The sequence below is a fragment of the Aphidius gifuensis genome, linkage group LG2 (assembly GCF_014905175.1).
Source record: "Aphidius gifuensis isolate YNYX2018 linkage group LG2, ASM1490517v1, whole genome shotgun sequence".
Lineage (NCBI taxonomy): Eukaryota > Metazoa > Arthropoda > Insecta > Hymenoptera > Braconidae > Aphidius > Aphidius gifuensis.
Window position 1 is genome coordinate 14982853 of NC_057789.1, and position 26154 is coordinate 15009006.

Consider the following 26154-nt stretch of genomic DNA (forward strand, 5'->3'; position numbering starts at 1 on the left):
ACCGAATCCTTGTACATCAATAAAACGAACCATGTTTTATTTTTTTATTATATTTAACAAAAACTCACAACTAAAATTTGAGATCCAACTGTCAGCCGTCAGAAAAAAACCTCACAATATATAGTCGAATCTCCACTCATCTGATTTCAAGAAGTACTCATAAGTTAGATTCATCAATCCATGTATTATGTCGTGAATCAACTTCAAGAATTTACACAAAAATTTATTGCCACGTTTTTTTAAAATTTTTTCAACAAGATAAATGTCTGTGTATTTCACTGAAGTCAATTCTTCTTCATAAAAACCTCCTTGAATCGGATTATTTTCGTAGTCTATGAGTTTATAAGTTACAGGATCAGTGCTTTTAACGTCGCTTCCGGTAAATATTTCAGTCGTAAAATTCGGTGTATATCCTTTCTCAAAAACATTTTTATATTTACTTATACGTACTTTATCGCCAACGATATATTTATTTTTTGGTTTTCTATTAATTTTAAAATTTTGATAAATACTTTTTAATATATGTTTCTCGTTAACTGAATTAACATCTAGGGGTTTCATTTTTATTGTTCGATGTTTTGTATTATTATATTGTTGTAATATATCTGGTAATATTTTTTGCCATTTATATGAACCTTGAAGAGTAAACTTCTTCCACATGAGATTTTTCAATGTACGATTAAATTGTTCAACAATTGATGCTTTTAAATTGCTAAACGTGTGATATAAATGTATATTATATTCTTTCATTAATGTTTGAAATTCTTTATTCCAAAATTCTCGACCCTGATCAACCATTAAATTCTGTGGACGACGTTTTTGCACTAGGACAGATTTCATGGCATTGGTGACGTCTTTACCATTTTTTGATTTCACAGGAATTGCCCAAGCATATTTAGAAAATGTATCTATGATTGTAAGTAAATATTTGTAACCATTATTGACAGATGAATAAGGGATCATTTCAACAAGATCTGCTTGCCACGTTTCATCGAGACCTCTTATATCTACATGACGTCGAATATAATTTCTACGTGCTGGCCTATGAAGCTCTTCAACTACTTGAGCTTTTTTGTCCTCCATCAATTAATTCTTTTAATTGAAAATTAATTTCTGAAATATTTATCGTGTTTTTTGAATTTTTTTCAGAGTTTTCTTGAATATTTTTTTCTAAATAACTTAATTTATTTTTTATGTTCTGTGTAAAAATTTTTATGTCGCTGTTAGCTCCTTCTAGAATATTGAGCTTATTTTCTAGATTTTTTAAAGATCCAGTGAAGTTTTGATTATCACTTTCAAACTTATTTAAAATTGAAACTCGGTTTTCGAGATTTGTAATTAGATTTACAATATAATTTTTATTGGTATCCAATTCAACTACTTTTTTATCAAGCTGATAAATTACATCAGCGTTACGTGTTGCAAGATCTTGTAGTGATTCAATCAGAATAGATTGATTGTTTTGATTTATTTTTATTTCAGATTTAAGGGAATCTATGAGTGTAGTATTAGTATCAGCTATATCTCTCAAAGACGATGTTATTTGATACAAAGCTCGTGTCTCTTCTTTTACAATATTGCGTACTATTTTTACCGATGCTGCATCTGTAATTAATACAGGATCAGCGATATTACACAGTCTTCGATAATTAATATCATAATGTCCGTCTTTTGTTATTTTAAAACCCTCACCAGGGGGTCCACGTGTACCCTTAGCTTTTATTTTACTTTGTGTCAATTGGCGTCCGAAAACATCGATGCTCATGTTTGTTTGATCGATGGATATCAACTGAATAAATTTATGTTATGCACATTAATTAATAGATTATCGTTTACGTGTCATCAATAATATAAATTTCTTTCTTAATTTTTTTTTTTGTTATGCATTTTTATATTTCGCTGCTTAGAATATTAAATCTAAGATCAATAAGCTATTGGGATCATTCAAAAAACATATCAATTGCATAATTAAAATTTTAATTTAAAGCAAGCCTTGATGTGTTATTGAGTTGATAAATGGCAAAATATATTCCTTATATTTTTTAGTATTTTCGGTTCTTAAATCACCTTTTGGGTCATAATATTTATGATGAATATTTGTTAATTTTATAATATCAATAAAATTTTTTTCATCATTTTTTTCAGTGATGCATTAGGGCTACTTGAAAATAATAATTCTAGTAAGCCTGGTGTTTCATCATATATTGAATTAGCAATATAAATTTTATTATCTTTAAATTCAACTTGTAAATTTCCAAATTTGAGCATATTATCTTGTTTCAATTTCCGAATATTATAACCACTATCTGAATGCTTTTGTCTATTAAGTTTTTTTTAAATATTTTTGAGTATTTTTTGGGGTAGATTGAAGCGTTTGATTTAAACTATTATCAGAGCCCAGAGCACTTGCAAATGATGAATCAGCCATTCGATCTTCTCGACCATCATTATCATCATCATCATCAGTTAATAAATCATTTTCATATTTTTCCTCTGTTTTAATTGACACTTTATTGATTTCATCTTTAATTTCTTGTTTTATATTATTGTGATTATTATTTTGATTCGATGCCTCAACTAATTTTTGAAGTGGTGTCACAATAGGCTTGAATACATTGCTTGAAATATTATCTGATGTTTCTTGACCTAATTACAAAATTTTATGTTTTTGTCTAATAGCATGACTGGCTCTAGCAATTTGACTTAGTAATTCTTTCTTTTCATTTATTTTAATTTTATTGTCCATATTGATGTTCATTACTTGACATCTATGATAATACTATTGTCAACATAATGTTTACTTTGATTTTATACTGATATAACAATCAAAGCCTTTTCTATATCGACCATTATTTAATTCGCTATCTTTATCAATTACAATGAATCCATGTTTATCATCTTTCCAACATGTATAACATAAATTTTTAAATTCTGTGTATGTCATATCTGTATTTACATGATCAAAATATATTCTTTTTAAATTGAGATCATCTTGCTTAAAAAGAACTAAAAAATTCGCATTATCTCGAATCAAATGTTTAGGTATCCGAGCATAAGTTTGACAGAGATAAAAACAATCTACGTCTTGATGTCGACCCATACAAAAAAAAGCTCTAATATTATCTTGTTTTTCACATGAAACATCATCAAAAATCATAACAGAGTTTGGTTTTGTATCTTGAGGTTGAAGTACTTGTTCATGTTCATTAAAAGGAAAATAACCGATACCTTTTACAGATTGTAATAATTTTTCTAGCAATTTATATTTTGGCTGATTCAAAGACTTTGAGTAAACATAAACATTTTCAAATCTTAAACCATTTTCATGTGTGATTATTGCAAATAATACGTTCGTTTTTCCTATACCGCTAGGACCACAAAATATTCCTCGAACACTGTTTGGTAGTAATTCACCATGTCTTTTTTTCTTTCTGTCGCTACTCTGTTGAATAAGTTCATCAAAATTGGTTACTGGTAATTTTTTGTTTTGTTTATTAAATTGCATCGTGTACGTTGGAACAAGTCCTGATTATTACTGAATCGTTTTGATATAAATACGTGCTCTTATAATCGTTAACATCAGTTACATTTAAACTATGATTGAGCACAGACGTCGAAAAAAATTAGGAAAAGGTGTTGTCAATAAAATCATTAATAAACTTCCTTTTGAGTTACATATCCCAAAATACAATTATTGTGGGCCTGGTACTAAATTAGCAAAAAGATTAGAACAAGGTGATCGAGGTATAAATCCCCTAGACGAATCGTGTAAAAAACACGATATACAATACGAAAAAAATAAAGATAACTTAGTCGCTAGACATCAGGCTGACCGAGAACTTGCTGAAAAAGCTTGGCAACGTGTTCTTGCTAACGACTCTTCTATTGCTGAAAAAGCAGCAGCTTGGGGAATAACAAACGCTATGAAAGCAAAAGTAAAAATGGGTATGACATTGAAAAAAAAGGGAACTAGAAAAATAAAAAAGAAAAAAAGACCTTCGGTATCATTAAAGAAAATTATCAATTTAACAAAAAAACTTACTCAGCCTGGAGGCGATCCTATCAAATCAATTATAAAGGGAGCACGTGATGCTGTGAAAAAATCTGGTGGTAAAAAAAATGTTCGGTTACCTCGTGTTTTACCATTACCAGCAAAAATTGGAGGATTTTTACCGTTTTTAATGCCTATTTTTGCTGGTCTTAGTGCAGTGGGTGCTTTATCGGGTGGAGCTGCTACAGTAGTAAAAACTATCAATGAAGCAAATGCTGCAAAAAGTAGACTTGAAGAAAATAAACGCCATAATACAAAAATGGAATCAATTGCTTTGGGAAATGGTATGTTTTTGCAACCTCATAAAAAAGGATTTGGTCTATTTTTAAAGCCATCAAAAAACATGTAAAGCTACCACATCGAGCGTTGACTGATATTGATCTCATCAAATATGCAAAAATTTTAAAAATTCCATATTTTCGAGGTGTATTTATGAGAAATGATTTACCTAAATCAGGTCCTAGGAAATATGAGTCATCAATAATCAATCTTGATGATAAAGATGGTCCCGGCACACACTGGGTTGCGTATAAAAAAAAAAATGATCAAGTTATTTATTTTGATAGTTTTGGAGACTTAGGTCCTCCCGAAGAACTTAAAAAATATCTCGGTGTTGGTAGCATTAAATATAATTATAAAAATTATCAAAAATATGATACAGTTATATGTGGTCATTTATGTTTAAATTTTTTAGCTGGAAAATTATAAATACTTATGTACATACAGTTTCAATATTAGTCATGAGTGATTCGTTCACGCTAACACTGTCTGGAGCCTCCTCTATTCTAGAGGCTCAATATTTTCCACCAATAGAATTATCTAAAGATAAAAATTATGTTATGGGACTCGTTGAATTATTAACATTCAATTCAATACCAAATATTGATGAATACAATAATAAATTTCATGTAGGTGACTATATAATTACAATACCTACTGGCACTTATGAAATTGAAGATATTGAAGACTATATAAAGAAAGAATTACCAGAAATTTCTCTGAGTATTAAAGCTAATACAAATGAATTATGTTGTGAAATATTATGTGATAATTTTATAAATTTCCAAGAAAATAATACTATAGGTCGATTGCTAGGATTTTCATCACAAATATTAACGCCAAATGTTGTGCATAAATCAGATTTGACTGTTACTATTATAAAAGTCAATGCTTTGCGTATTGAATGTAATATAACGACAGGTGCTTACATGAATGATCGACCAGTTCACACGATTCATGAATTTTTTCCTTGTGTTCCAAAAGGATATAAGATTATAGAAGTGCCATCGCATGTCATTTATCTTCCAATCACCGTACAAGCAATACACAATATTCAATTGAAAATTGTTGATCAAGACGGAGACTTAGTGAATTTTCGAGGAGAAACTATAACAATACGTTTGCATGTAAAGCGCCTATAATAATGGGAATCGTTTTCACTAGAAAAGTTTATGGACAGAGTTATAAAAATCAATTGACATGCCAAAAGTCAAGCAGTCTTCAAAGACCTCTGAAAGTGATAACACGTCAGAACATTCAGTTTCTGAAAAATCTCGGTTTAAAACTAAAAAAGAAAAAGTAGTTATACAATTTTGTTGTTTTCTTTGCTTTCAACCATGGAAGAAATCTTAAATATTCAAAAACCTATAATATTTGATGAATCAGTCGCTCATTATGAGCTTCACACTCATCTGCCATATGGCGCTTCAAAATTTAATAATAGTGATGAAATAAGAATTGGAGTTCAACATCAAGACTTGTGTTTATTACCAAGTAAAAGTTCACTACATATTACAGGAAAATTTACAAAAAGTAATGGAACTGCTGTCGCTGCTACAACTTCTCTTGTTAAAATGTCAATTGCTCATATGTTTGAAGAAATTCGTTATGAAATAAATGGCATTGAAGTTGATCGTAGTAAAAATGTTGGTCTTACAACTTTAATGAAAGGATATGTATCATTTAACCCTAATCAAAAAGCATTTCTTGAAAATGCAGGCTGGATAAACGATGAAAAAATATTTGATAATGGAGGAAATTTTAATATATCGATTCCTTTGAGTATATTATTAGGTTTCGCTGAAGATTATCGTAAAATAATTATTAATGCAAAGCATGAACTTATTATTGTAAGATCGAATACAGATACAAACGCATATAAACAGACAACTGTTGCTGATGCTGCTGCTGCTGCTGAAAATGTAAAAATTAGTTTGGAAAAAATTGAGTGGATAGTGCCATATATACGAGTGTCAGACAAACAAAAAATTCAATTACTTAATTTTATTGCAAAAGATCCATCTATAGCAATGAGTTTTCGTACTTGGGAGCTGTATGATTATCCTTTGCTACCAGCAACAACAAAGCATATTTGGAGTGTTAAAACATCAACACAACTTGAAAAACCAAGATACGTCATCGTTGGTTTTCAAACAGCACGAAAAAATGTTGCAAATAAAGATGCCAGTCTTTTTGATCATTGTAAGATGAGAGATATTAAACTTTTCTTGAATTCTCAATCATATCCATATGGTAATCTTAATATTAACATAACACAAAATCAATATGCTTTATTATATGACATGTTTGCTCAATTTCAAGTTTCGTATTACGGAAAAGAGTCAGAACCATTATTAACAAAAAAAGAATACATAGATCAGGCTCCTCTTATTGTGATTGATTGTTCAAAACAAAATGAATTTTTAAAATCTGGACCCGTTGATATACGACTTGAATTCGAATCATTCGAACAGTTTCCCGCTGAAACATCGGCTTATTGTTTAATATTACATGATCGCATTGTCGAGTACAATCCAATCAGTGGCTCCGTCAGAAAATTAGTTTAAATTTAATCCTAAACTCAAAATCTTTCATTCAATGTTTAACTTTTATGGAGTAAACATCGAAATGTTTAAAAAAAATAAATCTACTGACGAATATTCTGATAAAACTCCTTTGATCAAAGAGACAAAAGCTGAAAAAGAAGAGAGAAAACAACAACAATACAACGAACCGAAATCTAAAGATTCTAAACTTTTTTCTGCTTGGTCAAAAAAAGGAAAATAATTTTAAAAAAACGTTTTGCTTCGAAATAATGGATAAAAATACAAGTGGTAATAGCTTCTCGCGTTCAAGTGAAATGCAATACGAATCAAAAGTTGAAAAAGAATCGAGGAAAAATTATTTTGAAATATCTAAATCATTGCGAGGTTCTGAACCATATTATGGTTATGTAAAGCAAGGTAAATATGGCTCAGTAGGAGATCATCGACCTAAATATTAACTACAAGTTTTAATTGACAAATAATAAACAAATGGATAATAAAAATAAAATAAAACCAGAAGAAAACATTCAAAAATCAACAATAAAATATTTCAAACTCGAATGTCCAGAAGATATTGAGAAAACTAATCACAAAATTCTGCAATCAATATTATTCAAAAGATGCATGTATCGTTTACTACCACTACCGTACACGTGATGTATACATGGGCGTATGCCTATCGATCAGCAAGACGTGGAGAATGGGAAACAATGGCTCGAGATCATGAAAGATTTCAAATGCGGATTAAAAAATTAGGTGAAATTATAGATCCAATATTAATCAAAAAACATAATGAATTTTGTGAAACGAAAAATAAATAAAGAAACATTTTTTTAAAATACAACATTGGTTTATAGATATTTATTTTACTTTTATATAATACATTTTTAAAAATTATTCTTCGCTGTCTGTTTCTTGATCTTGTTCTTCAATGTCATCTTCGCTTTCTCGTTCTTCTATGAATCTCCGATCGATTTTTTCATTTTTATTCCATAGCTCAAATAATTCTTGTATGAGTCATGTTGAAGTTGGAATTGCAGTCCGATCAAAATATTTTAATACAAGATCCTTTTCATCATAGACGTATGGTGGTAGCTCAAATAAGTCAATTAATTTAATTTGACTCTCAGTCATTGAATATACTTCATCATACGTATCCAAAAACATTTCGAATCGTAGAAGTTCAACTTTTTTCCAAAGTATATGTAAATCTTCAAGAAATGACTTCAGCTTTTCTTCTTGTGTATTATATTCAGCATTATTCATCAAAAAATTTTGATAAATTTCAGACTCTATTTGACACTGGTGGATTATAATTTTTAGTTATAACTTATATTTACTTTATTAATGTTCACACACCACAAGTTGATATATTAATGAGCTCTACTCAAGCTTTTTACGAATCTACAAGGCCCTTCTTTGTGTATATATTGATGCGTGCGCACATGTACTGTAGTGTTTTATAACGTATATGTAAAAACCGTTGACCCTAATTTTTTTAAAAGTAAACATTGGTTAGTCATCATAAATTTTAACGCTCACATAAAATATATATGTGAGGTATCATTATTTCTTTCAAATTATTTTTTTTTTATTATTTTGACATGAAATACAATTTTTTTTTTTTGGTAATGGTCCATCAAATGCATCTGTATATAATCCCAAAAAATTAAAATGTTCTTTACAACGACGCTCTTCGATGAATTTATCGTTGTTTTTCAGATTTTCAGGCAATTTATCCCAAATTTCATCCATTGATTCCGAGGCGTATGAAAGTATAAAATTTTCTGGTAAAATTTCTATATCTTCTTTTCTAAGTTTCGATAAATTTTTTAATGCATAGTACAACTGTATAGATTTATTAAGAGATAATTTCTCACCCCAATAATTCTGAAACCATAGTTTTAATTGTTGCACATTGTCAAGTGCACAATGACAATTACGTATAGCATAATGAATTCCTGGATGACTTGTTATTTGATTTTTTATTGTTCTTATCCCTGGAGAATCCATTGAATATAAATCAATTATTACTTTTGAATTGTCAGTGATTTTATCCAACCACTTTTTTTTCTCGTCACCTTTGACGTATATATAACAAGCTGATTCCAAAACGTTAGAAATTATCAGTTTTATGTCATTATAAGATACATCACCACACTCCCACGATAACCCATGCCAATTGCGTATCAACCACAGATTAATTGACTTGTATTTTGCAGGTAGATGATTCCATGTATTTGGTGGCTTAAATACAAAACAATGTGTTTCGTTGTTTTGAACATTAATTGCAGCAAACTCTTTTAAAACAAATGCGTTGTGAGGTTGCTTAAATCCTTGTATATCTACAATCAATTCCATATTTTTTTTAACTTCTTCGTCACGAACACGTTTAATGCACTGATAGGTTTTCAATTAAAAAAATCGTTTTGTAGAAACAAATACATATATATAATAATTTACATATACGTAAAACTTGATATTATTATGTTGCCCCACTTATATCGGAATTTTTTCGTTAATGACGCATGCTTTTATTTTATATTTTTTTCTAAGAAAAAGCCATAAATTTTTTATGTATTTATATGAACGAAAACCGTTAATAACGTTTATATAAACAATCTCTTTCATCATACATGAGTCAACGACATCCGGACCCCGTCTTCCGTCTCCCGACTCCCGTCCCCCCATTTTTAATCTCCATACTCTCAACCCTCATCCCCCCAATCTCAACTACACACACATCCCTCAATCCTCAACATCTTATCTACACCCCCAACTACCCTCTAAAAACTACCCTTTATTTTTTTTTTTTTTCATTTTATTTTTTTTTTTTACAAATTTTAATTAAGGGATGATTAATTAAGGGATGATATAGAACCGGCCCTGTTTCCCTACTCGCGTGCACTATTTTCCACGCCTTCTCCAATGAGGTTCTTTGTGCAGTTTAAACGATATATATATATTGTGAAGTGTTGATTCCTCACTTTACTTATTTTATAATTTAATTCAATTTCAAACAATAATTTAAAAGATAGACACGATTTATATTTAATATTAATAATGATGAAACAATTTATTTAACAATTAGACTATAATAATTTAACGAAACACAATATGTATATTACTGGTTGTGAGGTGGCATAGCCACATCACCAATACAAATTTATAAGTATAGTTCCGACGCACCGTTTGGCTTGGTGGCCGGACTAGAAGCGAAGAGAGCAGAGTCTCACGCAACAAGAAAGAGTGAGGGTTCTCGTACCTACACATAGATACATAGCTAACACCTCACTGACTATGTCACATGACATGCCAGTGTGGTGGGAGACATCAAATATTCTATCTCGCTACAATATATATATGTAGCTACATATATATGTAAACTGAAAGAAAATTTATATATAATAACACCAAACATGACCGAGAGCGAACGAATACTTTATTTTTTATTATTTACATATCTTTTTATGTAAAGTTGCAAAGATAAATCTTTTATGATGTGTTCTGTAAGTAATATTTACAACTTTGAGGGTGTGTACATAGTACAAGTGCTCTAGACTATTTTGCTCTAGGTAGCTAGACTTTTTTGCACATATGCGAGTCTACTTTTTTGGTTGAAGTTTTACGATAAAATCAAATGATGTGTACATGTGTGAATACTGCAAGAGTGAAATAGGATACTTTGGAATGTCAAGGTTTTCTAAGCCACAATATTTATTTGAACCATAAGTCTTGGGCTTGAAATAATTTTTTTGTTCATTGTCATTATCTATATTTTTTTTTTTTTTTTCCCAGGCGTGTATTGTTCTGAATAAATCTCGGTAAAAACTATAACATGCACGAAAAATTGATAATTAAAATATGCCGAATTTCAAAATAAACAATATATTGAAAAAATAAATAATTAATATAATTTTTTAATCGTTCAGCTGTTGGTTGAGTCAAAATATATATAAAAATAATAGTCACATTGTCTGTAAAAATGTGTTTATAGTTTAGTCAGCCTGCAGCTCTACCGATTCTGTATCATGAAGATGCAGATAAACCAGACACACATATATGTGATAATGTAATTTGCATTGCTCAACAACTTTGCTCGTTTATACACATATATATGTATACTAAAAAATATATATAATAACACCAAACATGATCGAGATTTACATGTCTTTTTATTAAAAGTTACAAAGATAAATCTTTTATGATGTGTTCTGTAAGTAATATTTACAACTTTGAGGGTGTGTACATAGTACAAGTGCTCTAGACTATTTTGCTCTAGGTAGCTAGACTTTTTTGCACATATGCGAGTCTACTTTTTTGGTTGAAGTTTTGCGATAAAATCAAATGATGTGTACATGTGTGAATACTGCAAGAGTGAAATAGGATACTTTGGAATGTCAAGGTTTTCTAAGCCACAATATTTATTTGAACAATAAAAAGTCAGAAAAAATTGAATAAATAATATCATATAAAAAGAGACATTGAAAGATGCTGACATGAATTAAAAAGAAGATAGTATGGCAAGACATAGTATACATGACAGAAAAGAATGGGGTAGAGAGGTGTATCACGAACGGTCACTAGCGTCGTGACAGCTACTTTAAATCATTTGCATCATACATCGTGAAGCAAAACGACCGGTATCTTCTGTACATCCATTCGATGCATATAGCACGCGCACTCTCTATCTAAAACAAATTTTTTTTACTTATAACAATAAAAGTGATTTGTATATATACAAATATATGTTTATATATACATTTATATAATTTTTCTATATTGATTTATCAATATTATAATAATCAATAATAAATCTTCACAAAATTATAAAATTCAAATAAAAAACAAGCTACTAGTGTCAATTAAATAAAAAAAATATATATCAATCTTCAAAGAGAAATAAAACCAACTTTTTTAATTAAAATTATTTTGAATTAAATAATCAAAATTTGGTTTTGCAATCATTCGATTTGCATAAATATTCATACAGTGTTTATAACAAAAGACCGTGAAAAGTACTCTTTGTGCAAAGGGATGTTGTTTTGAATTATCAACGAGTAACATCTTTGTGATCTGGTGCGTAAAAAATCTGACAGACGACATCTGATTTTAGTGTTACTTCACAGATCAGCACAATATATATATATATATATATATATATTGCAAATTTATTTTCGAAAAAATTTGACATTAGTGCGCACTCCATATCTGGACCAATAATAGTGTATATTCATATGAATTTGTGACTTCTGATATAAACAAGTTTTATTTTTTTTATTGATAAACTATATTGATCAAGTTTTTTTTTTTACATATATAATCTGTGTGATCTGGTGCTGAAAAAAAATTGTGACAGACAACATCTGATTTTGGTGTTACTTCACAGATCAGCACAATATATATTACAAATTTATTTTCGAAGAAAAAAAAATTGACATTAGTGTGCACTCTCCATCTGGACCAATAATAATAAAAAAAAATCATGTCTCAACCCAGTTCATCTGCCACCAAGGACTTGGATTTAAATGAACAGATCAAAAAAAATAATGAATCAATTTCGAGTGCTGTAGCATTACGCGTCCTTCTATTCAAGGACAATGAGACACTCGATGATTCAATTAAAAAATTGGAGGATAAAGTGAAGCGTTTTCAGAACACCAAAAAAAGAAATTTACAACAAATGAAAATTGCAGATGAACGCATCGATCAGTTCCAATTGAAAAATCGAAAATATCGGAGACAACAGAAATATAAAAAATTCTGCAAAAAATTAAAAACCTGTGAACCAGAAGAGAGTGGCTTGTGGTATTGGGAAGATCATCAGTGCCCGATATGTCTACAGGAGTCAATTGAATTTCCAGCGAAACTGTCATGCAAACATTATCTTTGCAGACAGACTTTTAGAATCGGACAATGTCAGATGTCCGATATGTAGACACCCGATTGAGTTCTATCAATTTTATGATGATGAGGATCATCAAGTAAAAAGGATAAATCTTCGGGTCAATATCGAGCACAATGATGATGCTGACATCCCAAATGTGGATCCTGATGACAATGAACCTATCAATATTGATTAGTGATAGTGATATGTTTGAATAACAATCAGTTCTTCATTAAAAGTACGTATATTTTTTTAAAAACTAAAATATTATATTTGTAAAAAAAATAAACTTATGTATTTTTTTGTTTTTTTTTGTGTTACAACTGTCAATCATGATGTGCTGCTAGAGGGGCCATGTTTTCGAAATTTCTAATGCTAAGAGGATGAGATGTATATGAATTTGTTGTGGGGTAGGTATAGATTCAGACTCGGAAGAAATTAAAGATCTTTGTGCGAATAAAAATGAAGTCAACCTACGTTTACAAAAAAAAATACAGTAAAATTATGACTTAGAAAATATATTCAGTAGGTGTAAAAAAAAGAATACAATAAGTGGTAGTTAGACTTACAACTACAGCACCAAATTCAAAACAATCAAAATTAATGACAACTCTTCATGACGAGAAAAATTATGTTATACATTATAGAAATTTAAAACTATATTTGGGAGTTTTTTAATCTTTTCCAAGTCTGAATCTATAACTGTTCCACAACGAATTCATATTTTTCTAATGTTAAGAGAATTAGATTTTGTATTCGAATTTCTTTAACGTCTCATCCTAAGCCATCAAAAATTTAAATTTTGTAAATAATTCTAATATATATATTGTAACGAGATTTGGCAGATCTCGCGCTCCCGAAAATAATTAGAGGTCTGGTCTGAGGGGTTTTATCGACTAAGACGCTAATTAATACCACCGGTTTGTGAGTGGCCTCGGTAGTGACATCCATTTTTACCTGAATGTCAGTGTTGACTTGGTAGACATCCGCCACGAGCGGATAATCTAGATGCCTACCCTGGCTACGTCAGACTCGTATCCCCTACTTCGACACTCCTACCGGAGAGTCGCATCGGATGTGCGCACAGATAGTCGTATGGAGTGGGTCAAACGGGAGTGGGGATGGAGAATCCATAAAACTGGTGATCGCTGGCATCTCACTGCCAGTCGTCAGCCGGCTCTCGGAGCTGGCTGATGGCATCGGGACTGGTGACCGTCTGTGGTTGGCTTCCGATGAAGCTAGCTGACTCCTTGGTGAAGTTGGCTGGTGACTTGGTGATGTCAACATGCTCCTATGGAGGAGCTAGTTGATATCACTGGTGAAGCTGGCATAACTCCTTGGTGGAGTGAGCCGACTTAGACGTTGACGTTGACTGGGTCCTAGGGCGGAACTGGTTGATGTCACTGATGAGTCTAGCCAAGCTCCCGATGCGTGGTGCATGCTCTCGGGGGTGATTTACGATGTCGCTACGCTGTATAGGTAGGACGTTGTATATCACTCGCTCTCTCGCTCTAGTGTGGTTACTTACTGTCAGGGTAACCTATAATCGAGTAGTCAGATGCATAGAGTGGTCCGGCGTAAGACCAGCGTGGCTGCGGATGGACTTTATGTTCGACTACTTGGTGCACTAGAGTGAGTAGACAATAGGAGGATATTTGGTAAAGCCTGTGAGGTACGAATATCCTCGTTCTCGTATTGACTTAGGTTGTGCGAGTGAGTTAAACCAAAGTTAATGATCACGGTAATAACCGCCGCCGCGGGGTGAGGTTATTACGCTCCCGGCCAATACTAAAAACAATATACATTTTAGTAATGGTGCCAGAGTGACGTTTTGGAACTAATATGGTGGACCGCGCCCCTCTACCATTTTCTTACTGAACTAGTCGCTACCGAAATGGCCGTCGGCGGCCATTGCTCCCGAAATTACCCCACGGTCCGTTGGTTGCCGTTATACACCAGCTGGCTCCCTCCTGGCGGTAAGAGAGGAGGATGGTGAGAAATCCTCGTTGATCCCATAGTAACTGAGGCTTCTACTTTATCGGTGATAAAATCAGTTACAATATATATATAATAATTAATAAAAATATAATAACGAATTCCTATTTTTTTTAATGCTGAGAGAGAATTATATTTAACTAGTAAAAAATAATTAATAAAATTGATTAATATAAAAATTAAAACATCATTTATTTTTGTTACCCCTATGACTTTTTTACATTTTCAGCGGCATGGGACATAAGACATGGGAACATAACACTCGGGATTATAGGACCCAAATATAGTTTTAAATTTCTATAATGTATGACATAATTTTTTTTCGGATATAATGTTGTCATTAATTTTGATTGCGTTGAATTTGGTGCTGTGGATTGCTCTGGACACAACGGTAAATCTTTATGCCATTCATGTAAATATTTTGGATAATCCAAGTCAACCTCTAAGATATATCCAATATCAGCTTCATCTGATATATTTGTCACATCAATATTTAAATTGTCTTCCCATTGGAAACCTCCATAAGGCAAATATTGACTCATGCCAGCACCATATAAATTATTTACATCAAAATACATGATGTATGATTCTTCTTCTTCTGGATTGTATTTTTCACCCATATATCGGTTGTTGGCTTTTGCGTATCGGTTCATACATTGTGCAACACCACCTCGAATCCCTTTCTCAATAAAAAGATGCATTGCTAGGTCTGTCAAAAGTTCAAGTTCCACACCTGTATACTTTAACTTTGCATCAAATGCTAGACCTGGTGCAGTAAAATAATGAAGTGCATCTAGACTGTATGTTGATAAACAGCTCAAACGAAAATTTTCAAAAATATCAGCCAACAACAGCACATCAGTTTTCAAATATAAATCAGAATATTCACCTAATGTATTTATTTGAAATTTTTCCCAAATATTTTTGGCATGTTCATAGTCTGCATCTGAGATGTTAGCATTATTTAATTTTGAGAAAAATTCTTTTTTTGGTGGTAGAGTTGTTTCGGCTAATTTTTCCCATGAGTCAATATATTCGGGAAATACTCCTTTTCTACACAATAAATCAAAGTATTCACTATTGCATGCACTACGTGTTATAATTTTTTGATCATTGCTCAAATCAGATGATAATCTATCAATACTACTAGACATAAATCTAAATGAGTCGATGAATCTTAAACTTACAACAGTATTATCCACTTTTTTTGTGAATGAAATGTATTTTTCTTTATTTATTGGTAGTATATGTATGCGACCATCGAATGCCTTGCAAAGTTCTTGTATTAAAAAATGTGAGTCGTATCCTGATAATTGTACAGGTACGTTGTGAGACTTTGTATAGTTAATATTACATCTAGCATGAGCTGGACCTCGATATGATCGGCTGAAATGATCGTGATCATGGTGCTTTACGTCTTTCTCCAGGAAAATCTCCTCACATATATGACAAATTGTGGCATTTTAAAATTCGTGCTCCTGTTGCACAGTCAATTTTTCCATTGGTATTGGATTTAGAAGTACATCATTGACCTGGTGAGCTAATTTTTCCAATTCTCCAATAAACCATTCAATACAGTTTTCACTACGATTCATTCTGTAGAATGATAATGTATTATCATAGGTACATTTAACATAGTACGCAGCACTATGTGGAATATGTTCTTTAGAGTCAGTATTATCAATCGTTTTTAAAATACACTCCAAATCAGCATAGACGACAAAAGGTACAAGTTCTCTGTATCGATGATTTTTAAATTTCAGTATATTGGCATCTTTTCTTGGCATAATCATCCGTGCATGATTAATTTGACAACAGTCAGCCAAATGTTTTTACAAATAAAGCTCTGACGAGAAATGATTTAGACATCTGTCACATATGTATAAACGACCATTACCTTGTCTGGCTTGTGAGCCTACCAAGCGTGATAAGTTTTTAATTAATGCAAAATGGAAATTTTTTTTTCCTTTTTTCTGCTTTTGAACATAATTTTCATATTCGTCATCAACTTCCATTTTATTGTCATCATCATCATCATCATCATCGTCGTCAGCCGAAAAACATTCATCATCAAAAATACTGTCATTAGTATTGGTAACTTTTTTTTTTTATCATTTTCGTTTTTATCGACTGCCAACAGATGAATCGTTTGACTGTCACAAATATTATCACTCAAAAATATAGGAGCAATAATACTTTTTTTCGGATTATTTGAAACAATTGCGTAAACATTTATTTTCAAATTGTTGAGTTTTTCAAATTTTGGTATGTCTCGCAGCTTCATTGGAAAAGATATTCCATCATATGATAATATTGTACTAAAATGTATATATGATGCCACACGATTCGTATGTATTTGTGCAGGATGCAAAGCTGCAGTTACACACCACAAAAAACAAAAATTATCTCTATTTTCTATATTCAAAACTGCTCTTTTTTTTTTGATGTCATCAGGCATTTCAACAAACGTAGAATCACCACCACGCAATGGTTGATATTTGCATACAGTGAAGATAATACTCTGAATTCTTTTCAAACTCCAACCAGAAATACCAAGATTAAATTCCTCTATTTTCTTCAATATAGGATCATAAAAATATTCATCAAACCATTCATCGAGGTTTGTTGTTGGTAGTATAACAGCATTTTTCGTATTAAATGACTTAATTTCTCTGACTTCTTGGTCATCTTTCAAAACCTCATATTCACAATGCAAACATGAATTGATCTTGAGATTAATTTTTTTTTTCAAAAAAGCTTTTAGTTTTTTGCTGACAACAGTTTGAGCATCTCTCAAAAAATTTTCAATCCCTATATGATAAAGATTTGTTACACTTCCAGTTATTATATTTCCCTTGAAAATATTTTTCAAATCATTCCATTTTACTTTGTCATGCAATGCCGGTTCATCATGATGAGTACTCATACCAGCACCATGATGTAATGTCTTTTTTCTTTTCACTTGTAATTTTTCAATTATTGTTGTGAGTCTAACTACGACTAATTGGATTCTTTTTTTTGAACCTACAGAATCAGCTGAATTTTTTAAAAATTTATTCAGTAATTTTATATTTACATTACCCCATTTGATCCATCGATCAATTTTCTCAATAGTATTTGCAGATGAATAACCCGCACTTAAAATGTTAACAAGCTTCTCACACCTTTCGATAGAATACATTTTTAAATATATAATATTTTTAATAATCAGGAGGAAGTAGTTGTCTCAAGATCAACTGACCACTGACTGATGACACAAGATTGACAAAAGAATGAATTCAATAAATATATTTATATATTGTTTGAAGAAAAAGAAAGGAAGTGGAAAAAATTATTCTATTATTTTATATTTAAAATAAAAAAAGAGAGAAATAATAATGTGCAAAGTAAGCAAATAATGAATCTCGATACATGATTAAGACAATGCAGCTAATAAATGGAAAAGAAAGCAATAATATTGTCAGAAGGTCAAAGAACAGGAAGATGAAAAAAAAAAAAAACATTCAATTATTTTATATTTAAAATAGAAGAAGAGAGAAATAAAAATGTGCATAGTAAGGAAAAAAATGAATTTTATATTCAAAATATAAAAGAGAGAAATGAAAAAATAAATCTCGATGTATAATTGAGACAATGCATCTGGAAGACCGCGCGTGCCTGCCGGCCGTCAACAGATCATGTTTCGATGTTCGTTCTCCATGTAAATTGTTTGTCTTTTATGAGACATATATATGTATAGCATAAAAGAATTATACATATATTGAATCGGAAAGAAATATGGATATCTCTACTTTTCTAATTATCTTGCATTTTTTGTCTTTTTATACAATTTACCGGGATGATTTATGTCACTTTGTTCGGGATTGTTATTCAAGTAAGAAGCTGCTTTATTTTTTTATTTTGTGTGAATTAAAAGTGCTAATCAAAAATGGATATGGACTCGTTGGAAACTCTGGTAAATATTTTTTTAAATATTATATTAATTTTTTCAATAAAGACATGAGTATTATAATAAATTTTTAATAAATTTGTTTAACAAAGTTGGCTCCTCATCGAGACAGTCTTCGCAGATTATGTGGAACGGAAATGAATTGGCGATATGCACAACGCATGGATCGCCCTTTTCCACCGGTATTGCGCCACCGAAATTTAGTATTGGTTAGTATTTTATTTATAAATATTTTACAAATATAATTCAATAATTTATTCATTTATTAGATAAAATATCATATCGAAGCTATTCTCAAAGGTTTAATAAATAGGCACTATGTTTCCAAGACTAAGCAGTTTTCAAATGTATGATGATGATGATTTAGATGCAAGACCACGATTTAGAGTTTGTATGTATTTTATTTTTTATTTGTAAAAATTAAGATTCTAAGTACCACTGATAATAATAAATTCATGCTTTCAGACAATATTCCTGCTAACGAGGCAAATGATAATAGTACAGTATTGGAAGATGAGTCTGACTTGGCTATAGATGAGTTGGACCATCTCATAATATTCCCATCACTTGGAGGTAATAATTTGTGTGATTTTTTCTGATATATTTTTTATAATATTTATGTCAATATATAAATTTTTTCTAGCAAAATATTCATTGATACCAGATGATCGATATGGTACAACTATAACTGTTGGTGAGTAAATATTTTTTATTATAATGAAAAGGTAGTAATATGAATGCTAATTTATATTTTTAATTTTTGTTGTAGAACTTTTGCAGTGTTACGTATGAGTCAGATCAAGAGATGGATGTAAATCAAGAATCTGATACTGAAACTAACGAAGTTTGGTACACAAAATAATGATGTTGCCATAGAAGAATAATATATAAAAGGAAAAAATATAATAAGGAATTTCTATTTTTTAATGCTGAGAGAGAATTATATTTAACTAGTAGATAATAATTAATAAAATTGATCAATATAAAAAAATTAAATAATTCATTTATTTTTTGTTACCCTTATGACTTTTTTACATTTTTCAGCGGCATGGGAACATAAGATATGGGACATAAGACATGGGATCATAACACATGGGAACATAACACATACTACATGGGAACATCACACATACTACATGGGAACATGGGAACATGGGAACATAACACACGGGAACATAGGAACATAACACATACTACATGGGAACATGAGAAATTGCATTTTAAAATGACAAAATATAATTTTCCCGGTCAAATCTGTATTACCGACCCAGGGTAAGAATGAAAAATTTCTTTACCATCTCTGCATTATCAACTACTGGGAAATCTCACGTTAAAGTGACACATAAAATTTTTTACCATCTCTGTTTTACCGACCGAGTTGCAGTCCCCTGTCCCCTCGCCGATCTACCTTTTTTCGACCTCCCTCTGGTCTAGAACTCTATTAGGTACACTACTAGTATTTTATGGTGAATGTACTGATAAATGTTACTAGTATTTTGTGCCGGTAAATTACTGACAAGTCTCTTGTACTATTTTGTACCTTTTGAAATAACTGTAAAATTGTACTGGTATTTTGTCGGGAATTTTCTAGTAACATTAAATAGCCATCGTCACCGATATAATACCAGTACAATACCAGTTCTTGAGAATAGTACATGGAGGTCTACAAGGGTCAAGGAGGGTAAACTCCTATGTTACAGCATAGGCTGTTGGTGAGGCTCACAGAATGGAGCAAGTCAGTACCTTTTTTTGCCGGTAATGACGCTTGTACTCCCACGGCCCCATGTCACATGTTATGTTTGTTTACATTTTTGGCACTCTCATGAATACACGATAATGATAAAAATCAAAGTATACATATAATTATTAAAAAATTATAATTACTGATGTTTACAATTTTTTTTTTTTTAATTGAGTTTGAACGAATCATTACATTATTTTGCTACTTACAATCGTTTATACAGAATTGAGTATTGAAAATATCGGGCAGAAATTGCTGCTAAATTTGGTGTTAAAAAAATAATTATCAAACATACAACAGATGGTACAATTAAATTGATTGGAAATAATGTTGAATTATTAAATGCAAATGCAATAACATTTTATTTAGCTGATGATAAATTGAAATGTTCTGATGTTTTTTATTCTAGTCAAATTATTCAGTGGATGGACTTTGCTGATAATGAATTATTGCTATTAATTTGTGCTAGCTTTCATAAATTCAATAAAAAAACAACAAAGCCAAATGAGTTGGCTAACAAAAATTTACTCGATACGATCAAAGTTTGAGATAATATTTTGCTGGATCAAACTTATTTTTTTGGTGAGAAAATGACACTTGTTGATGTAGCTATTTTTATAACAATGATAACAATTTACGAGCAATCATTTGATTCATTTGACAAAAAGAAAAATATACCAATCTTTCAAGATGGTTTATGACTCTTGTTAATCAACCAGAAATTAAATCATTTTTCGCAAATTTCAAATTTTAATTTCATACAAATAAAACAATGCTTATTATACTTTTGTATAAATTTTAATATTTTAAAAATAATAAATAATAAAAAAATGTTCAATCATCATTTGGTAAATTTGCTATTTCATCTTTTTTGTTTTTAATTCAATATCATAAATTACCCGAATTTTTTGCAATAATTTTTAATATTCCCCATTTTTGCTGATATTGGAATGATTGGATCGCTTACTTTTTCCTTTAATTTCTCTAAATTTTCGTGCAACAAAAATGAAAAACATAGAATATAATTGTTAATTAAAAGAAAATTAATTTTTTTTGTAATTAAAAATAACTTCTTCTCCAGGAAATTTCATTATATTTGCAATAATTAATGATGATCTTTCATTTAATGCTGAGCTAAATTGTTGAATTTTATTTTTTAATAAACTCAATTATTCCCATGGTTCATCTAAACTTGCATCTAAAATAAATAATATGCAGCACATCTTTCAGCATGTTTTGAAAATGTTATTCCAAGACCACGATTTTTATATGAATCCTCAATAAGACCAGCAAGATCAGCAACTATAGAAATACCATTAAGTACATAAAAAAATAAATTATTAAAATATTCAAATAATATATATTTTATTTACCAGCAATTTGTTCATAATCATCATACAAAACCATTCCTAAATAAAGTGTAAGAGTTGTAAATGAATAAGAAGCAATTTTTGGTCTTGCTCGAGTGATTGATCTTAGTAGTATATTTTTTCCAGCATTTGGTAGACCAATTTATTGACAATAAAATTAATTAATTATTCAAAAAAGCCAACATATACTATACTTTTAACTTCAAGAACATATTGTCGATCTTCACCAATTGCTTCATATTCAGCAATTTTTGGTGACTGCTGTGTGTCAGATGTAAAAAATGCATCACCATGTCCACCAGCACCACCACGTGCTCCAACAAACATCATTTGTTCTTCATCCAAATCAGCCAAAACATTACCATCAATGTTTCTTACAATTGTATCCCCCATTGGTACTTTAACAACAGCATGATCAGCATTTTTACCAAAACAATCTTTGTTTTGTCCAGCTATACTATCTTCAGCTTTTATTATAAATTCATTACATGACTAAGATCTGTAACATCTCTTGATACCTTTAAATATAAAAATGTTTTTTGATATCTTCTTTTTTAATTTGTAAATTGTCGATTATTTTACCTCAAAAATAACATGACCATCATCTGGTCCAGCTTTGCAATTTATGAAAAGTTGAAGTTGAAAACTTATCACATCACCACCTTTTCCACCAATTATACCCAAACCAGAAACAATCATAATTTTTGTTTTATTATAAAACTTTTATGGTTTTGTCTCTTTTTTTTTTTCAAATTGTACTTTGCCTGTTTAATGTCAACAATATAAAATTTTCATGTGCAGCCATTTCTTTAACTTCCCATGAATCATTCCATTTTTTTTAGAGTTTATCAAACATAGTACCACCCTGTCCATTACAAAGTGAAGATAATAATTGTCCATTTTCAGTTAAATAATCATAAGATGATGTAAAAAAACCTTTTGAATTTAAATATAATTTCTTTTTTTTAGATTTTCTTTTTATTATTACTAGTAAATACCCGCGCTTCACACGGTTATTTCGAGGGTTTATTTTTAACCAAAAATTATAGTCATAATAATACTAAAAATAATGATACAGACAATTTATTTGATTCATTAATATTCAAATGAATTGCAAAAATTCAAGGATATTTACAAATTCCCTATTACCTCGTGAATTCAACAACTGATGATAGCTGAATAGAGGCAGGGGTAAATAGGGAGTGTTTGGGAGCCTAGGTTTTCTGGTCACTGAATTTTATAGGATGTAAATTTATTTAGAAAACAGTAAGAAATAATTATTTTGTATTGATATTTCATAGCCTGAACTATTTTTATGTGGTTTTTTTATTTTTTCAATGGAGCATTACCGATATGGCTATTCAAAATAAATAGATAGATTTTACGTGTATTGTGGGGCTATCGTCGACTCTTAGAGTGTTAATTTACTTAGAAAACAATGAGAAATAATTATTTTGTAAGCCCCATACGTATTGCTCTGTATTTTCTGAGCTTCATACGGATTGCTTTGTATTTTCTAAGCCTCATTACTTTAATTTTTTCAGTCCCATACGTATTGCTTTAATTTTTTTCAGCCCCATAAGTATTGCTTTGGATTTCCTCAGCCTCATACGTATTACCTTAAATTTTTTTAGCCTCATACGTATTAGTTTAATTTTTACTCAGCCTCATACGTATTGTGTAGCGAGATAGAATGCGCATATTTGATGTCTCCCACCACATTGACCTGTCATATGACGTAGTCAATGAGGTGTTTTATCTGTATATATATGTGTGGGTACTAGAAACTCCGCTCTCTTAGCTCTTCGCTTCTAGTCCGGCCACCAAGCCAAACGGTGTGTCCGAACTATACAACCAATGCTATATATTATATTATATCAACTATCACTTTAAATGTAGAATTAATAATAGTTCAATTAATTTATTATACAATGATCATAATTTAAATCGTCACATTAATTATCAAATAATTATATTTTGACTTGTCACATTACCACATATCATAAAATATATCATAAAAAAATGTAAACAAAAATAACATGTGACGTGGGGACACAAGCGTCATCATCGGCAAAAAAAGGTACTGACTTGCTCCATTCTGTGAGCTTCAGTAAAATCGGACAGTTTACCCTCCTTGAAGACCTTCATGGAATAGTCCAATCTACCGCCATTTTATACCAGTAAAATACAGGTATTAATCTGGTAGAGCATACAAGTGGTACACTGTTGTCATCAGGGTAAGGAATAGCTTAAGTAAGGGTAGCTTAAGAAATTATGAGTCTCACCACATCTATTTCTTAGTTACATCTTTTGCTTAGCTACTGCTTGTCCTTAGTATTTTAATTTGTGAAATCGAATTGCATGTATTTTATTTGTCACTAAGGGAAAGCAGTGTATAAAAAAGATAAAATGTAGCTAAGGAATCGATGTGGATGAGGAAATTATGTGGTAAGCTAATCGATTCCTTAGCTACATCTTTTTCTTAGCTACTGCTTGTCCTTGTTACATGAATTTCATTTTTGGATATTATTTGATGAGATGTAGTGATTTTTTTAGCGATAAAAATCTATTTAGTTTAAGACATGAACGGACATATACTGTTTCTAAATATATATAAATATATATCAATACATAATAAAGTTTTCAAGTATAGAATAATTACCTTTTTTTTTTGTTTAAATATATACATACATCTATCTAGTATTATTAGAGTGGGTATAAGCAGAATGGTGCCACTGAGGTTCTACATTTTTTTATTAGTACGACATTTTCTGCTCGTCTTATGGAGTGGAAACGAGAAGGAGTTTTAAGCACTTTCAAAAGCATATATTTAGTACTACATTTAGTAAATACTAGATATAGTATTACATATATGTTAAAAAGTGATATAATTTTTTTTTCCAATCAATTAACAAATATGATTTAAATGAATGCAAATGTTTTGATAATAAGTTTATTTATATTGAAATTGAATTTATGTAATATATTTACTTTTAATCTAAGGAATTTTTACATCCAACAGAATGCACAAACACTATTTTTAAAGTTAGATAAATAGAATTAGATAGCAATTAGACATTGAACAGAAAGAAGTGAATAGAAGAAAAAATATAATTTTCCCATCACATTTCCAAGAGAAGCAACAAAAAAGAAATAAAACGTTGAGAACGACTTTGAGACATTGGACCGAAAAGATAGGAAACTCGGGAAAAACTAACTTACAAACAAGTCGATGCAATAAAATAAATATTTGATTGCCTAAACGCAGTGAGGTAGCTAAAATGCCCTCTTTGATATATTCAACAGACGCTTTTATCTCCCGAAAAACCTAAGTAAGTGTTCTCAGGACCCAATTTCATATATAAACCCCAGAAAGATAAAGACAAGTCATTTATCGAATCACCCGGACCTAGTTTTAGATTGTCTCTTTGAAACCTAATTCCACAATTCAAAACAAGTAGAATTACTTGGAAATTTCACCAGCATAATTTAAATCAGTCAGACTTTATTCCAACAAAATTAATTACAACTTAAAATTTTTATAAGTTCATCTAAAGTATTGTCAAAATAAAAATATAACTCAGTTACACGGAAAAAAATTTACATTTTTTTTTCAATAGAATAGCATAGCAATTTTTGCGTTGTGTTACAGTAAACTGGTACCATAAGAGCATCATATTAAAAATCGAGATGAAACATAGCAATTTTCATTGAAGAACGCCACCTATACTGGCCATGCGACCTTCCACGGTGTAACATAGTAATTTTTAAAATGGTCAAACGCAAAATTTGCTTTGTTTATAAACGCTCAAAAAAAATATTATAAGTAAATATTTTTCTTTGTTTTTTTTTTTTTTTTTACAATAAATACGTAGACTTAAAAAATCGGCCAGGCTCAGGATTTGAACTCTGTACCTTTCGATTACAAACCCTACACGGCATCCGTTGCGCCACGATAACGCACGTGAAAATAAAAATTTATTTGTTTTACATCAACAATCGGAAAATAAGCAACGACACGCCTGCGCAGTCGACTAAAAAGTAGAGGCAGTTGACATTTCTGAGTCCGTCATCAATTTTGCTATGCCCCATCGTAATTTTAAATATGTTGCTTTGTATTTGTTAGTGACACCTACAGGAATTCCAAGAAAGTTATTAAAATTACTATGCTACAATGTAAATTTTCAGAGGATCATTTTAATTTTGTCCACAACAACAGAGTAAGTTTTATAAATATACAAAGCAAAAAAAAAAAAAATATTTTTTGCTATGCTACATTGTAATTTTAAGGCTGGATTATTTTAAATTTTAAATTTGGTTTCTGTAAAAATTTCTT

The 26154-nt window shown here is 30.5% G+C and overlaps 1 protein-coding gene and 1 pseudogene across 1 annotated transcript; one reads left to right on the forward strand and one right to left on the reverse strand.

The window, feature by feature from the left end:
• Nucleotides 1-5667: 5667 nt before the first annotated feature.
• LOC122850415 lies at nt 5668-6897 on the forward strand. Its single transcript, XM_044149566.1, has one exon. It carries the CDS (start codon nt 5668-5670, stop codon nt 6895-6897), a length of 1230 nt encoding a protein of 409 aa, XP_044005501.1.
• Nucleotides 6898-21341: 14444 nt separating this feature from the next.
• On the reverse strand, nt 21342-22517 carry LOC122850416 (annotated as a pseudogene).
• Nucleotides 22518-26154: the final 3637 nt, after the last annotated feature.

Bases quoted from the DNA above. Each gene is read 5' to 3' on its own strand.
- LOC122850415 (XM_044149566.1), top strand. From the start codon at position 5,668: ATGGAAGAAATCTTAAATATTCAAAAACCTATAATATTTGATGAATCA.